The sequence below is a fragment of the Stegostoma tigrinum genome, chromosome 15 (genome assembly GCF_030684315.1).
Source record: "Stegostoma tigrinum isolate sSteTig4 chromosome 15, sSteTig4.hap1, whole genome shotgun sequence".
Lineage (NCBI taxonomy): Eukaryota > Metazoa > Chordata > Chondrichthyes > Orectolobiformes > Stegostomatidae > Stegostoma > Stegostoma tigrinum.
In genome coordinates, this window is record NC_081368.1 from 72,600,551 (window position 1) to 72,619,086 (window position 18,536).

The 18,536-nt window shown below is 40.3% G+C and overlaps 1 protein-coding gene across 2 annotated transcripts in view; it reads right to left on the minus strand.

Moving 5' to 3' along the window:
• Positions 1 to 4,844, minus strand: part of LOC125458711 (gamma-aminobutyric acid receptor subunit gamma-4-like) — a 234,043-nt gene extending 229,199 nt beyond the window's left edge. The window contains exon 1 of one of the 2 annotated variants that reach the window (XM_048544201.2): positions 4,064 to 4,844. In XM_048544201.2, coding sequence (XP_048400158.1) covers positions 4,064 to 4,116 — 53 coding nt within the window. In that variant the 5' untranslated portion in view covers positions 4,117 to 4,844. The remainder of the gene's footprint in view (positions 1 to 4,063) is intronic. The other variant, XM_048544200.2, reaches the window with a different exon arrangement.
• Between the last annotated feature and the right edge of the window lie 13,692 nt (positions 4,845 to 18,536).

The following is an 18,536-nucleotide window of genomic DNA, read 5'->3' on the forward strand; positions in this document are numbered from 1 at the left end:
ACACACACACACACACACACACACACACACACACACACACACACCATTAAAGATGGTTGAATGAAAAAATACTTGAAACATCAGTGTCTTTCATTATCCTATTATTACAGAGCCCTGATCACAAGAGAACTTTCATCATCACTGACCATAAGTACCTTGTTTTACCAATGATAGTAGGAACTGAAGATGCTGGAGAATCTGAGATAATAAGGTGTAGAGCTGGATGAACACAGCAGGCCAAGCAGCATCAGAGGAGCAGGAAGGCTGACATTTCAGACCTAGACCCTTTGTCAGAAATGGGAGAGGGGAAGGGGGTTCTGAAATAAATAGGGAGAGAGGGGGAAGTGGGTAGATGATGGATAGAGGAGAAGATCGGTGGAGAGGAGACCGACATTTCAAAGAGGCGGGGATGGAGCCAGTAAAGGTGAGTGTAGGTGGGGAGGTAGGGAGCAGATAGGTCAGTCCAGGGAGTAAAGGGTGCGGGATGAGGCCAGTACGTAGGAGATGGGTGTGGGACTTCAGGTGGGAGGAGGGGAGAGGGGGAGGAAGGACAGGTCAGGGAGGCAGGAATGAACGGGGCTGTTTTTGAGATGTGGTAGGGGGACAGGAAATTTTGAAGCTTGTGAAGTCCACATTGATACCAATGCAGGAACAGCAGCTCATATTCCGCTTGGGAACCCTGCAGCCCAATGGTATCAATGTGGATAGCTTGATGGCTGCTAGATCAGCTGTCAGTCATTTTAACACAGGAGATCTCATTCCTCCAAAAGTAGAAAAAAATTCTGAGATGTTTGTAAGGCCAGAACTTCACCCTGATATAAAAGTAAAATTGGATGAAAATGAGATCAGGGGAAATCCAAGATTGGAAGGTTAGGAGTCATCATGTTCATCATGGACAATCAAAGTCAGGAGGAGTTCAAACTGAAGAATTTAGTTTTTAAGAATCTCACCAATTTCAGGCAACTCTTGTGCAGCATTTAACTCTTGATGAATACTGTTCCTTTTGGCATTGGTTGTTTGATAGATCATCATTTCTGCCCTCATCTCTTGCTTTCAAATGACACCCTTCATTTCCTTATCAGTCTATCTCTCATTCTCTTACATTCAACTAGTCCTCATTATTGTCTATGTCCACTTCAGCATTCAAAAATAATCAACTGATGCAATCTGCCCTCATTGGTTAGTAATGTCCTCTGACAGATTATCCGAAGAGATATAGAGCACTGGCATCAGTGGAGGGACACAGCTCCTGACTTCGGTGATAAAAGGTGTGGAGCTGGATAAACACAGCAGGCCAAGCAGCATCAGAGGTGCAGGAAGGCTGATGTTTCAGACCTAGGCCCTTCTTAAGCCTTTTTCTGAAGAATGGTCTGGGCCCGAAACGTCAGCCTTCCTGCGCCTCTGATGCTGCTTGGCCTTCTGTGTTCATCCAGCTCTACACCTTGTTATCTTAGATTCTCCAGCATCTGCAGTTCCTACTACCTCCTGACTTCAGTGTAGGCTTTATGCAAACATAGAAAAAGAAGCTGAATTCAAAGGGGTGGCAAGAGTCTCTGCCCTTTACATCAATGCAGCATTTGGTCCAACATAGCATCACAGGGCCTTGACACAATGGAATTCAATGGAAACCCAGAAGCAACTCTCCAATGACTAGAGTCAGATTGATAAAGAAAAATGGTTCTGTCTGTTGGAGGTTAGTCATCTCAGTTCCAGGACATCTCTCTTGGAGTTCCTCAGAGTAATATCTGAAGCCCAATCTTTAGCTGCTTCAGGAATGACATTCCCTCCATTATAAGGTCAGAGTAGGGATTTTCATTCATCATTGCCCAAACTGAAGCAGTTTGTGTCCATTCATAGCAAGACCTCAGCAATATCTAGGTTTGGAATGACGATGGCAAGTAACATTCATGCCACATAAGTGCCAGACAATGCTGTCTCCAACAACGGATAATATAACAATCATCTTTTGAGATTTAATGACATTATCATCATTGAATCCTCCAGTATCATATCCATTGATCAGAAGCTAAACTGGATTTGCCATATTACTACTGTGACTACAAGAATAAGCCAGTAGCTAAGAATATTGCAGTGAGTAGCTCACCCCTGACTCCCAAGGTCTGTCCATCATCTACAAGGCACAAGTCCACTTACTCAGATGAATGAAGCTCCAACACCACTCAAGAAGTTCACCACCATTCAAGATAACGCAACTTCTTGGTTGACACATCCAATACCTTCAATATTCACTTCCTTCACCAATGAAGTATTGTGTCAGCAATGAGTACCATTTACAAGATGCACTGCAGGAACTCACCAAGGCTGCTTACGCACCAAGTTTGAAACCCATGAATGCTAAACCTACAGAGGCAACAACAGCAGATACATGGGATCATCACTGTTTGCAAGTTCCTCTCCAAAATACACACATTATCCTGACAGAGCTACATTACCACTTCTTCAGTGCAATTTGATCAAAGCCTTGGAATCCCTTCCCAACCCCTTTGGACCCGATCCCCTTGGACGACTGACTACAGTGGTTCAAGAAGTTGGTTCAACACAATCAAGGGCAGTTAGTGATCGATAACAAATACTGGTTTCGTCTGTGATGCCCACAACCTTTACAATTAAAGAAATACATGTAGACATATGTTCATTCACACATCCATACAGACAGATATAGACACACTCATACTCATAGACTTAGAAATCTCCACTCACAGACATACATATTCATATTGTTACATGCTCTCACATTCCTACACATAGATTCACATCAGAACCACAGCCTGACCTGAGGCACTGAGTGTAACTATAACACTATTTGAATTGAGATCAATGCACTCATAACATGAAATCTCACTGGTGTGCTCTTGCACTGCCAGTCTCAGCTCACAGTTGATGATGTCAAGAGTGTTCTGATTGTTTCCACATCTGGCTGTACACAGTTAAGCTTCAACATATATTTTAGCCCCCTTAACAGAGAAATTTGCTTTTTTAGCCAAAATCATTCAACACAAAACGTGACACTCATAAAGCTCTAAGCTGCAGCGTGATGAATGTGTGAACACAAGACATTGAGCTCACACCACAAGCAGAGGGCACTTTATAACAAGTACATCACATCACTGATATACTGAGGGATGATCTCCTCCAAATGGAGATGGTTAAAGAGACATTTACTGGAGATGTTCAACCCTGAGAGTTTTTATTTTGACAGAGTGAATGATGAGAACCTATGCCCATTGACAGAAGGCATACAGCAGAGATAGAAGATCATAAATAAACAATCCAAAGGCCAATTTGGATGCATTTGACTTTAAGTGAGTTGCTATAGTGTGGAACACACCGCCTGAGGGCAGATTCAGTAATAATGTTCAAAAAGGAACTGGATATCTCATTGGTAGGGAAAGATTTGCAGGGAAATGGAGGAAGGTTGGAGTAATATGGCCAATTGGGTAGCTCCCTCAAAGACAAATGATGGCCACTTCAGCACTTGGTTCAGCATCACTCTATGACTTTATCTTCCTCGAGATTCTCACAGCGAGGAACCCCGGACATCCTGAAGTTCCTGAAATTAGTTGACAAGGCCATTATATCACATCTCAGTAAGGCTAAAGGTGTCAAATTAGGGTCTAGTCTGTCCAGAACCACCACAACATTGAATTGTTGGCTGGGTTTCAGTTCTTCAATTTAAGCAAAGAGCTCAGTATTGCTGAAGGGAGGGCAGACTGCGTAGGTCTGCAGACTGAAGCCTGCGATCCACCAATCGCAGGCTGACCCTTTTAGGGGTGCTTGCCACTTTAAAATCTTCAACCCTTGAAGTTGAGCCGCCCTCCGCCGCTGGAAAGGTTCACCTATATTAGACTCCAGGAAACTGGCGTCCACCCAGGAACGTGATTACCAGAGCGAGAGGGGCAGCGAGGAAGGAAGGGAGGGAGGGAGCGACGCTTGGACAGTCAGCCACGATCACAATATTCAGGGAAAGTTCGATGAAGGGGAATGGGATCGCAGAACAGGATGAAGGTGACGGACACCCTACACATGCGCTAGGACAACTCACCTCGCGTGAATAGCAGATTGGAGGAAAAGGAGGACGAAAAGTTTCGAGGACATCTTTGACCTGGTCCAAGGGCCGGCGCACAGTCCTGGAGTCTCAAGAAATGAGAGCCTGGGCAGCTCCCAGTCCAGACCAGACAATACCTGGAAAACGCCAGCAGCCAGTCCCTGGCACAACACTGCTCACCGTTCAGTATTCACTAGAGAAAACAAGTTTCCCTCAGCAGCAGGAGCAGCAATGTGGGATTTCTTCCTCCATACATTACTTAGAATCACAGATGCAGCTCGTTATGAAATGGTTTCTGTTGGAATTTCAGTATCACACTTTATATTTTTTTCCCTGAATTCTCAGATGCCCTTAATTCTGCTTTGATCCCAGGTACTTTGATCCCACCGTTAGTCCCCAGCTCTCTCTTCGCTCCCCCTCCCCCCCGCTTCTGTTCACTCTATCTGAGGACTTGAGACTCCCCGCCTCTCCTTTCTCTGCATTTCTCCGCCTGACGTTGTCTGCTGTGTACGTTTTTTTTAAATGTCGCGATCCCGTCACTGAGATGCTTCCAGAAAATTCAGAGGGTACATGTTGTTTTTGGGTGGGTGAAGCCTGTCTGGAGTACAGCCTATTTCTGAGCGGCAGAGGGGAATCTTCAGCTCTGCTCCCGGGCTACAGACTACTATCACTGTCTCATTCAGGTGCACATTGCAACCTGGCAGTTTCACTGGGATTAACGCTGACACCATTTGCCTTCTAGTGATGACCACTTCCATCTGAACTCCTCCGCGTGGGGTGTCCGAGCTCAGGGCTGTCCAGTTCTGGTCAGTGAAAGACTCGCACCGCAGTCCCCAGCTTATTCGCTGAAGTTACGTTTTCCGAACACGCAAAGTCATTTAAAAAGAAAAAAAAACACAAATAATCTAATAGTCAGTAAATAGCGGACCGCAGGGCAAACACATTTCCAAATAGATGTCCAAGTGGGCGAGGCTCCCTCCTGGGAGAGCAGATTCATTGCCAGCTACCAATGTGAGGATGTCTTTTATATTAAACAAAAATCATCTTTCTTTTACAAAGTAACACAGGGCCTCAAAATGAGAACTCTCTAATTAAATTGCATTTTTGTGCAATGACAATCTCGTATTCACACGCACAGGTGATAACACTCATCACCTTTTTTCTATATGACACAATGATAATTCGCACAGTTTAGACACATTAATACAGCACACCATACCCTATTGCTTCAACAAATTACTGCTGAAAGCTATATCCCGCTACTTATATATAATGAAAACGGAAGTCATCACATTGTGTATACCATAATCTGATATGTAACCAGTTCTGAGGAAGGGTCACTCAACACGAAACTTAACCGTGATTTCTCTCCACAGATGTTGAGCTTTATCAGCGATTTCTGTTTTTGATATCGCTTCAACATACAACACACTTTGCTCCACTACAGTGCTCCAATAAACAACTCTATCATATTACATCTCTTCAATTTACAGCATTCTACCACACTGCTTCAATACTCAACAATCTTATATATCACTGCCTCAGTATACAGCACTATATTATCACATTCCTTCAAAATACAGTTCTCTGGTGTACCACACTGCATCAATAGACAACATACTGCTATATCCAGCAACTTTGTTTTTGATACTGCTATATCAAATGGCTTCGAAATATAGCACTCAGTATTACATCACACTGCAACAATATATAACACTCAGTGCTATACTGCTACAATGTAAATCACATTGTAATATCGAACCACTTCAATATTCAACACTGTTATATCACACTACATCAATATAAAGTTTGTTATGCCACATACCCTGAATATATAGCGCTCAGTGATATATCACACTTCCTCAATATATACCATCATGTTAGATCAAACTGCTTCAATGAAGGCATTGTGCAACAGGCTCAGTACTCAACACCAACAACTGCCAACCAACAGATGCCATCCTACACCTCATCCGCTTCATCCTTGGCTACATCTCCACCTTCAACAATCAGCTGTTCAACCAGACACACGGAATAGCTATGGAGACTAAATTTGCACCCTAATACACCAATATTTTTATGCACAAGTTCATGCAAGACTTCTTTGCTGCACAGGATCGCCAATCAATGCTATATACCAGATACATCAACAACATTTTCTTCCTTTGGACTTATGGTGAAGAATCACTGAAATGACTATGCGATGATACCATCAAGTTTCATCCCACCATCAGACTTACCACAGACTACTCTTCAGAATCATTCTCATCCTTAGATACACACATCTTTGTTAAGGATGGACGCCTCAGTACGTCACTCTATCGCAAGCCCTCGGAAAACCTCATGATAAGCTGCACTTCTCTAGCTTCCACCCTAAATATTAAAGAAGGCATCCACTATGGATAAGCCCTGCATATACACAGGATCTGCTCAGATGAGGAGGAATGCAACAGATGCTGAAAAATGCCCTCACAAGAAAAGGATATGATGCTCAACTCATCGTTTGCAAGTTTCAACATGCCACACCACAACAAAAACCTGCAAGAACCCCACTCCAATAACAGACACAGGACATGACTGATACAGTACCCTTTGTTGTCCAGTACTTTCCTGGAGCAGCAAAACTGCATGAAGTTCTTTGCAATCTTCAACATGTCATTGATGACAATGAACAAGCACTAAGATTAGATTCCCTACCACTAAGATCGTCCCTATGCCTCCGTTTCTTGCCTTCAAACAATCACCAAACCTTAAACAAACCATTATTCACAGCAAAAACTACCCAGCTTTCAGAACACATTAACCGGAAGACCACACAACCCTACTATGGCAACCTCTGCAAGACATGTCAGATCATTGAAATGGACACTACCATCATACATGGGAACAACACACACCATGTACATGGCAAATACTCATGTCACTTGGGCAGTGTTGTGTATCTCATATGCTGCAAGCAAGGATGCCCAAAGGCATGGTCTACTGGTGAGCCCATGCAGACACTATGACAACAGATGAATGGACACCATGTAACAATCGCCAGACAAGAATGTTCCCTCGCAATTGGGAAACATTTCAGTGGTCAAGGATGTTCAGCCTCTGATCTTCAGGTAAGCGTCCTCCAAGGCGGTCTTTAAGATACACAACAACGCAGAACTGCTGAGCAGAAACTGATAGCCAAGTCCCATACTCATGAAAATTGCCTCAACTGTGATCTTGTATTCATGTCATGTGACACGAATATGCAAGAAATGGAGGGATATGGACCAAGAGCAGGCAGAAGGGATTAGTTTTCTTGGCGTCATGTTTGACACATCGTGGACCGAAGGGTCTGTACTGTATAGTTCTAGGTTCTACATATAACCCCAACATACGGTTCAGTATTTGTAAAATCTTCCTTACTTGAGTGTTTTGGCACCATCACTTTGGTAACTTGCTATGATCTCTCTACCTTAATTAGTTTGCACAGTTTCAGACTACTTATTACTTTGGTTAGACCCTTCATGCGATGTTTATGTCTGTCATGTCATTCCAACTATTTGATTTGTCTCCAGCACTGTTGTTTTGAGTAATTATTTCTCTGCCTCAATTAATTGGATCATAGGCCATCCCTTCACTTTCTATTTGACACTCCCCTCATTACCATTTGTGCAATCTTTTGATTTCTCTGCCTACAAATTCTGTGCCTGTGTTTTTTTTCCACTTCACCTGACAAAGGAACAGAGCACTGAATGCTTGTAATTTCAAATAAACCTGTTGGACTATAATCTGTTGCTGTGCGACTTCTGACCTTGCTTTAAAGTACACCACTATGTTATATCATATGGCTTTAATACACAACTCTGTTATTTCACACTACTTCACACTCCTTGAATATACAACACTCAACATTATACCATACTGCTACAATATAGAACACTCAGCGTAGAATTACATTGCTTCAATATACAATGCTCTGTATATCACAATGGTCCAATATGCAACACATCATTACATCACACTTCCTCAACATACAACATTGTGTTATATCAAAACTACTTCAATCTCTACCACTGTATTATATCACTCTGCCTCAATATACAATTCTTCGTTCATGTCACACTGTTTCAATATAAAACACTATGTTAAGTCACACTACTTTAATGAACACATTCATTTATATCACACTACTTCAAGGTAAATTAGCTGTTATATCAAACTACTTCAATATTCAACACAATATTATTTAATGTAAAACTCTAAGTTGTATCTTGCTGCTACAATATACAAAAGCGTTATATCATACTACCTCAACATGCAACACTATGTTATTTCACACTACTTCAAAATCAAACACTTATTAGCTCCGAAACCTAGTATTTTCAAATAAATCTGTTAGATTATAAACTGGCGTTATGTGATTTTTGACCTTGTCCATCCCATTCCAACTCTGGCACTTCCAAATCAATAACGTTACATCAATCTGCTTTAATATGCAACACTCACTGTTACATCACAATCTTTAATATTAAAAACTCTGATATTTCTCTGCTTTAACAAATAAAAATACTTTGTCATTTCACATTGTTTCAATATACAACACTAACATAATAATTCAATATTCAATTCGATATGCAACATGCTGTTATACCCTGTTTCAATGTAATAAACCATGTTATCACACAAATCTTCAATATACAACTCTCAATGTTCTATCATAGTTATTCAATAAACAACATTGTTCTATCATGTGATTTTAATATACGTGTTTCTCATATATTGCTTTAATATATTGTCATATTCACACCAGCTTCAATGTGCAATGCACAATATTACATCACATAGCTTCAAACTACACTCAGCATTACATCATACCAATCCAATGTACAACATTCAGTATAATATCACATAACTTCAGTATACAACGCTCAATAGTAACACAGTCATATCAAACATCTTCAGAATAAATACTGTTTTATCACCCTTCTTCCATCTACAATTGTCAGCTATATCAGACTTCTTGAATATACACACTCAATGTTATATCATACATCTTCAATGGAGACCGCTTAGTGATATATCACATTGCTTCTTTGTAAAATGCATCATCATATCAAACTATTTTGATAGTCAACACTGTGTCAATATATAACGTTGCTTTAGCAAACTGCTTTAACATAAAACACAGATTTATATCACAGTGTTTCAATGTACAACTCTCTCATATCACATTACTTCAATATAGAACACTATGTTATAGCAGTGATAATGGAAACTGCAGATGCTGGAGAATCCAAGATAACAAAGTGTGGAGCTGGATGAACACAGCAGGCCAAGCAGCATCTCAGGAGCACAAAAGCTGAAGTTTCAGGCCTAGACCCTTCATCAGACATTTACTATGTTATAGCACTTTGTTTTAATATACAATACACAGTGTTTTGTTTCACTGCTTCTATACACAACACTCAATGTTATTTCGCACTGTTTCAAGGTAAAACATTGTCATATGATAGTACTTAAATATTCAATACTATGTTATATCAGGTTGCAGTAACATATCTTACTGTTATATCATCCTGCTTCATTATACAATACTGTGTTATGTAACACTGCTTCAACATACTACACTATTATTTCACAGTGCTTCAAGGAACATCACATTTTCACATCAATGTACCTCAATATTCAACACTGTGATATTCACCCATCAGCATTCTTTATTCATGGGATGAGGATGTTGCTGGCTAGGCAGCATTTATTGCCCATCCCTAATTGCCGGGAGGGCAGTTAAGAGTCAACGACTTTGCTGTGGATCTGTAGTCACATGTAGGCCAGACCAGGTAAGGATGACAGTTTCCTTCCCTAAAGGACATTGGTGAACCAGATTAGTGAACAATCAACAATGGATTCATGGTCATCATTAGACTTTTAACTCCAGATATTTATCGAATTCATATTCCACCAACAAAGTACTATGACATAGTGTTGTATACTGAAGCAATGTGATATGAGCGAGTTGTACATTGAAACACTGTGGTGGGATTTGAACCCAGGTCCCCAGAACATTATCCTGGTCTCTGGACTAACAGTCCAGTAATAATACCACTAAGCCATCTAACACGATACACTCTCACTACTTCAATATAAAATCCTGTTATATCACAACTTATGAGTATATAAAACTCTGTTATATCACACTACCACAATATACAACACTGTTATGTCACAATGCTTTAAATTATAACTGTCTGATATCACAATGTTTCAATATACAACACCCAGTGTTATTTCACATTGCTTCAAGGTAAGAAAAATTGTCATATTAAGCGACTTCAGTATTAAACACTTCATGCTGTATCAATATATACAATATATGCTAGTGTTCAGTATATGAACTATGGTCAGGCAATCAATCTGATCCAGCCCAGTGATGCCCACATCCCATGAATGAGCCACAAACATCTTAGTTAAGGAGTTGTAGTCAGCTGCAAATAATTTTCATTTTGCTAATGCTCATTAATGAGGTCGCATGACACTTTCGAGACTTCAAGTATCATCTTTTTCTAATAGTAAAAAATTAATTTTTAATCTGTAAAATTCTGCAGCATATCTAAAAACTGTGAGTGCTGTGGGTGGCACGGTGGCTCAGTGGTTAGCACTGCAGCCTCACAGCACCAGGGACCCGGGTTCAGTTTCAGCCTCAGGTAACTGTCTGTATGGAGTTTGCACATTCTCCCTGTGTCTGCGTGGGTTTCCTCCAGGTGCTCCAGTTTCCTCCCACAGTCCAAAGATGTACAGGCTAGGTGGATTGGCCATGCTAAATTGCCCATAGTGTTCAGGGGTGTGTGTGAGTTATAGGGGGATGAGTCTGGGTGGGATGCTGCAAGGGGCAATGTGGACTTGTTGGGCTGAAGGGTCAGTTTCCACACTGTAGGGAATCTTATCTAATCTGTGTCACTCCCCCTTGCTGAGAAGCTTATAGCAGTTAGCAGCAGAGGAGATTTCTTAGTTCTGGTCATCTTTACAATGGAAATGAATGTGGAGAAAAACAGTAGCGAAGGTGAAGAACAGAGCCAGGCAGAGCAGCGTCAGCTCCTGCAGTTCCATCATTTTTGCATTGTTGGGACAAAACCCTCGATTTCCCTCGGTAAAGACATGATAGGTCTACCTCAAGCACGTGGGCTGCAGCAGTTCAAGAAAGCAGCTCACCACCGCCTTCTCAAGGGCAATTAGGAACAAGCAATAAATGCTGTCCCAGCCAGCAACACCCATATCCCATGAATAAACAAAAATATATATTTCATCCTGAGTAGAAAAGGATGTGAGAAGAGCCATGAATATCACATTTAACCACTTCCTTAGTGCAAATCTTGCAAGTTTTGTTTTTTAACGTTTCAAGGCAATTTAAAATTATTTTGTTAGTAATTAAAAGCAAAATAGTGTGCTTGAGTAAAATTTCAACCAGGAAATCAGATTAGAGCAGCACCCCATTTTCCAATCAAGCACTGACGAAAGAACCCAGTAATGCACTGACAGCACATTTAGTAAGCACTAAAAATATATATCCATAACGCACTAGCATGCATTTACAATCCATTTGATAAAGTTGGCATATGTTTTCAAGAAATTTGCAATTCATTTATATTTGTAAGAAATTTGAAATATCTGTATGAAGAATTTACATCACAGTTATAAATTTCGGAGTATTTCACAATACATTCTACAACCTTCTTAGGAACCACATTATTCATGGATTTACACATTTAAGTGCATTTACAATGTATTTGTCTGCAATACCTGGTGCTATTCTCCTCAGCATTAACACTTACACTGTGATTAGAAGATAAGACTATTAATCTATAACATTTTTAATTGAAGATGATTTGAAATACTGTGGAAATAGAAAAATAGATGCAGAGTATTAGGAATGTTTCGATAAATTTTTGGATATTTTGCCGAGGAGTCTTCATGCCTGGAAATTTGTTGACCATATTTTCCCAGAGTGGCTTTGGAAAAAAACAATTGCATTTAAATTAAGTTTTATAGAAAAGCATGTTTACACAAGATTAAAAGAAGATCATACATGTTTTGGAAATTTGAAGTTCTGAAGAAGTCATTAGGCTTGAAACATTAACTTTGCTTCTCTCTCTGCAAATGCAAACTGCCAAGTTTCATCAGCAGTTATTATTTTCATGACAAATGTTAGTTATCTTCCCTTGGAAATAGGAAAGGCTAATATCAAATGTCAAATAATTTCTGATTCTGAGTTGTCAACTGTGTTCATCCGTCGGGCCTTTCATTTTGAATTTGAAAACAAAGAACATTAGAATCTGAGTTAGTCAGACCTTTAAGGTGGAAATCTGCAAGGGGGAATTTTGGCCAGGTTCAGAGAAGTATTTAGGAAGTAAGCTGTTTAACTCAATTAAGCAGACCGACCAATATGTGACTTGTTCATCATTTGGATCTGTATGCCGAGGCAAATTGAATACATTAAATTGAGTCTATTCATAACTGTGGTTCTATTTATTCATGTGAAATAATGCAGATCAATTATTTATATCTGGTCACGTTTTATTAGAGCGTTATCAAATACCCTAAAGGGCTCTGATGGCAGAGTGGTAGTGTCCTTGCCTCTGAGCAAGAAGGCCCAGATTCAATTCTTACTTGCTTCAGTTGTGTAACATAAATAAAGCTGAAAAGATTGATTTTCTTAGAAAATCCTTGAACAGATCTGTGAGAGACACAAATTTCAACTCCATTCACAGTTGCTTTTGTTTTACACCAGGTAATGCTTTATGCATATTTTGTTATTGTTATTAGACCTTGATTTGTGCTTCTGTATTGTGATGGTTATGAAAGCGAGGGATTGTTTCTGTTTCATTTTAGATTTCTTCTGTAAGTGGTTGATGGCTGTCAGAAATTTGTTTATAGCCCTGGAGTTGAGTTTGCGGTTAAAACTTCAAAGCATTAGGAAAATTAAGGAGAAAGAGAAATTTGTTGATCAGTTCGGTTGTACCATAAATGTGTTGCTGGTTTAGCAGTCTCCAAAACTGTCGGGGATGTGCAAAATATTTTGCGTGGCTTAAGAGAACCCCATTCAGAAAGTCAGTGAGCCTGTATCTTTAGACATTAGACAGTGGAAGATAACATGCTAAGTTAATATGAAGACTGGCTCAAAATTGTTATTAATAAACTGTACAAAAAACCAAATTGCTGGCTCTGAAAGTCTTTGATAGCTAGTAGGAAAAAAGCTCCAAAAAGCAATAATAGCTGTTCCAATTAAATAAGGAAATCTAAAGTGTAGAGGGGTGACTTCTCACTGAGGTTTGAATATCTACTTCTTGAGGTTAAAAAGGTTGAATCCCTATTTCTGATATTCAGAGTAGACCTGATAGAAATACTTCTTGTATATTGTAAAATAGTTAATATTTCTATTTCCTTAAGTGTGCAAAATAGTTTATATTCCTTTGAAAAATCCCATGTAGAAACTGAGCAAAAATAAAACTTATGAAAATCAAGCTACGTTTTTCTTTGTGATATGAATGGTCTAATATTAACATCAACGGGGATTTTAAAAATGTGGGAACTCTCTTCTGGGAGCAGAAAGTGTAACAGTGGTTTGTTGAAATCCTTGACAAAGGCTAGACAGAGAATTAGTGAATAAGTTGTAAGTGGAAATAAAAGCAGGTTCTCAGAAGGATGAGCTGCTTACAATTGTTACCCAGCATTTAGAGTTAAGAACAGGAAAATCTGGCACTGATGGAAAGGATGCAGAGGAGATTTACCACATTGTTGCCTGGACTGGAGAATTTCAGATGAGAAGGTAGACTGGAGTTGTATTCCTTAGAGCAGAGTAAATTGAGAGACGACATGATTGAAATGTATAACGTTATAAGGGACATGGAGGAAGAAACTTTTCCCCATGATGGAGGGATCATTGACCAGGAGCATAGATTTAAGGCAGAGGTTTAGAGGAGATGTGAAGAAAAGCATTCCCACTTAGAGAGAATCAGGAACAGAAAAAAGCCTCCAACCCATCGGGGCTGTGCCAGTCCAAACAACTGCCTAACTATTCCAAATAAAAACCAAAATAATTTTGGCAGCACAGTGACTCCGTGATTAGCATTTCTGCCTTACAACACTAGGGACCAGTGTTCAATTCCAGCACTGGGCAACTGTTTGTGTACAGTTTGCACATTCTCCCGTGCCTACATGTGTTTACCCCCACAATCTAAAGATTAGCAGGTTAGGTGGATTGGCTATGCTAAATTGCCCATAGTATCTAGAGTGGAAAATGTAGGGCACGGGTCTTGGTAGAATATTCTTCAGAAGTTAGGTGTGCACTTGAATGGCCTGCTTTCACACCGTAGGGATTCTATATTTCTTTGCTGACTGCAGATGCTGTAAATCAGAAACAAAAGCAGAAATTGTTTTGGAAAACTCATAAGGTCTGTCAGCATCTGTGGAGAGAAATCAGAGTTAACATTTTACATTGAGTGTTCTCAGGATGGACCCCTGGACCCAAAACATTCATGTTGATTTCTCACTATAGATGCTGACAGACTTCATGAGCTTTCCCAGCAATTTCTATATCTGTGCCTGTCTATTCCAATGCTTTCCAGCACAGCCCCCTAGCCCTATATGCCTTCCACCTGAAGTTCACATCTAAATGCTTCTTAAATATTATGAAGGTTTCTACCTGCACCACCCTTCTTGGCAGTGAGGTCCAGATTTAGACTTTTTAAGTCAACAAACAAATCAGGAGTGTGATAGAATATGCCCACTTGCCTGGACGGGGCAGCTCCAACAACACTGAAGAAACTTGACACTACACAAGACAAAGTAGCCCATTTGATTTGCACCACATTCAACATTCAGTCTTATTACCTCTGGCACAATGTGGCAGTAGTATGTACCATCAACAAGATGTCCTCCAGTAATTGATCAAGGATGCTTGAACAGCACCCTATAAAGCCATTTGCTTTGCCACAGAATCATAGAACCATACAGTCATATGGCATGGAAACAGGCCGGTCAGTCCAACTGCTCCATGTTGACTAGACATCACAATCTGACCTAGTCCCATTTGCCAGATTTGGGCCATATCCCTCTAAACCATTCCTATTCATATACTCCATCCAGGTGCCTTTTAATTATTGTAATTTTACCCACCTCCACCACTTCCTCTGGCAGCTCATTCCGCACATGCACCACCCTTTGCATGAAAATGTTGCCCCTCAGATCATTTTTAAATGTCTCCCCTCTCATCTTAAACCTATGCCCTCTAGTTTTGAAACTCGCCCTATTGGGTTGGGCTATTAACCCTATTCATGCCCCTCGTGATTTTATTAACCTCTATGATGTCACCCCTCAAGTCTCTGATGTTCCAGGGAAAACAGCCCCATCCTATTAGCCTCTCCCTATGGTTCAAACACTCCTGTCCCAGCAAAAGCCTTGTAAATCTTTTCTGCACCCTCTCAAGTTTAACAACATCATTCTGAGAGAAGGGTGACTAGAATTACTTGCAATAATCTAAAAGAAGCCCTCTCCAAAGTCCTGTTTAACTGCAACATGCCATCTCAACTCCTATACTCAATGTTCTGACCAATGAAGGCAAACATTCTAAACCCCTTCTTCACCAACCTGTCTACCTGCGACTCTACTTTCAAGGAACAACATACCTGCACCCCTAGGTCTCTTTGCCATCTCAAAGGACAAGAGTGTAAAAACACCACCACTTGAAAGTTCTCTTCCAGCTACATGTCACTGTGACTCGGAAATATATCCTCATTCCTTCATTGTCACTGGGTCAAAACCCTGAACTTCCTTCCCTACGGGCATTGTGGGTCTACTGTCATCATGTGGACTGAAACGTTTCAAGAACTCAGCACACCACCACTTTACGGGCAATAAGTACTGGCCTAGTCAACAACACCCAGATTAGATTCCCTACAGTGTGGAAACAGGTCCATTGGCTCACCAAGTCCACACTGCCACTTGAAGCATCCCACCCAGACCCATCCCCCTATAACCCACACACCCCTGAACACTACGGGCAATTTAGCATGGCCGATTCACCTAGCCTGCACATCTTTGGACTGTGGGAGGAAACTGGAGCACCCAGAGGAAACCCATGCAAACACAGGGAGAACGTGCAAACTCCACACAGACAGTCACCCGAGGCTGGAATCGAACCCGGGTCCTTGGCGCTGTGAGGCTGCAGTGCTAACCACTGAGCCACCATGCCGCCTGTGAACAAATAAAAATATTGACAAAGAGCTGGATGTTGAGAATATATAAATCTACCCTTCTAAAACAAAAGTCAACACACACGCACTCAAGTCTGCGTAGAAACTAAGAAACTGCTAAGTTTGTGAAGTGTTATAAAATACTGTGGCACAGTAACAGTTAAACTCATTTTTAAAAAAAAGCATGTGACAGATTTTCACAGATGTTCTCTTTCACTACATTAAAACATTCAATAGCCTTATTCTACCCATTGGTTGTTCCATGTGTTTCACTCTGAAAGTCCTCCAGACTGTATGACTCCATCTGACATTGTGGCTGATGTACCCAGTGATTTTTTCCTTAACAAGATGCCCCTTGTTTCAAAATTTAAGATATATTTGAATGTGCACACATCCCTTCATAACAATATTAACACTATACACAAGTGTCTGTGTAGGTATTTAACGTGTCTGGTCTCAAAGATTATTCATACTGTCTATCCATAATCACAGAGTACACATTCTGCCTGGTGATATACATCAGTTTTAGATATACCCTCCAACCCTAGCAATGACCTTGCAAAGTTTTTTTTCTGAATTCTTTTAAGCTTCATAATATCTTTCCTATAGCAGAGGGAATACAATACTCCAAATGTGGCCTAACTAATATCCTGTACAGCCACAACATGCAAGTTGTGCAAGCTGAGAACGGTTTGTTGGCTTCACAGCCTTCTTTTCTTTTATTCCCCTTCTTATCGACCTAGCCATCATTCTATGAAGCCCTCTCCCCCAGTCCTCACCCATCTAAAGAAGATTTCTTACTTTGATCATTGAGAAATCTAACTCTTCCTTGGCCTCCGTTCTTAAGCTGTCAGAGTGGAGTTAATATCGCTCCAACCTCAAAAAGCTTTCTTCTGCCAGAAGAGAGTTATATTTTCCATCTTGGGAGCTTGTTATTCATTTTAATTCTGGGAGTTTTACCGCTACTATTTATTTGATCACCAATTGTCAAAAGGCAGAAATTCAAGGTCATTCTTCCTCCTTCTGTTTGAAGTCCATTAAGTCATTGTTTGGCTCATGGCTTGCTAGGATGTCAGAAATATGCGTCATTCCCGTTCCACCCCACAACTATCTCCAAACCAACACCTTTTGTAAGGATTAGTCATTTCTATTTTAAGTGCCTACACTTGAGTCATGTCCTTAGCAGAGATTACAAACTTTGACATTTTGTGTTTTTCAGCCCCAGCAGCTGATATAAGAGTTTTCTTTATGAAAGAATAAGAAGAGTACGAGCAATATCTTCAATATTCCTACAATATTCCATAAACGTGCTTGGATCTTATAAGGCTATGATATGTAATTTCTAGCATGCACAGTTATGTCTAAGGATTTGTTACACCAGCTTATGGTCCAACAGGTTTATTTGAAATCTCAAAGCTTTGTCATTTCACCTGATGAAGGAGCGACGCTCCAAAAGCTTTGACATTTCAAATAAACCTGTTGGACTATATCCTGGTGTTGTGCAACTTCTGACCTTGTCCGCCCCAGTCCAACACCAGCACTTCCACATCAAGGATTTACGGGGAATGGACACTACTTTAAAAAATCAAAATGGAGATTGGTAATCTGCCTTGTTACAAAACGAAGTTGAGAGGGTAGATTACTGCTTCTTTTATGTTATTAAACATGCAACTACATAAGGCTGGATGGTAGCAAACCTACCTAGTCGGTACATTAAAATACAAACACAAATAACCCTGCTGAGCGCACAACTGAGAAGGCATTAAAATGCAACAGATATTTTCTATGGGGTTAGTAGATACAATTGTGTAAGTAACCACATAAGACTTGATCACAATTAGTTTGAAGATTTATTGCTTGTGAAACAGACTTCCATGAAATGAAATGGTTGGGAGGAAAAACTTATCCTATCACATGGAAGTGTAAACGATGAAACTCAAACATAACCATGAAGCAACACTCAAGTCATCAGAGGCATTTGGGGTGGACGATGATAAATGGATACTATGGTCACCAGACAGAAACCAGATTGTGATAGGGATCATTCATTAATATGTGTTCTGAGAGTAATCTTAGAGCTAGTTCCCCAGACAGAAACAGAAAGAACAACAAATGAAGAACTTTGCCTAAAATTAACTAGCAAGCAGAAAATTGGGCCTAGCCTTTACTTACGATAAACCGGATTTCAACTGTGTAAGACCATAAGACCATAAGACATAGGAGTGGAAGTAAGGCCATTTGGC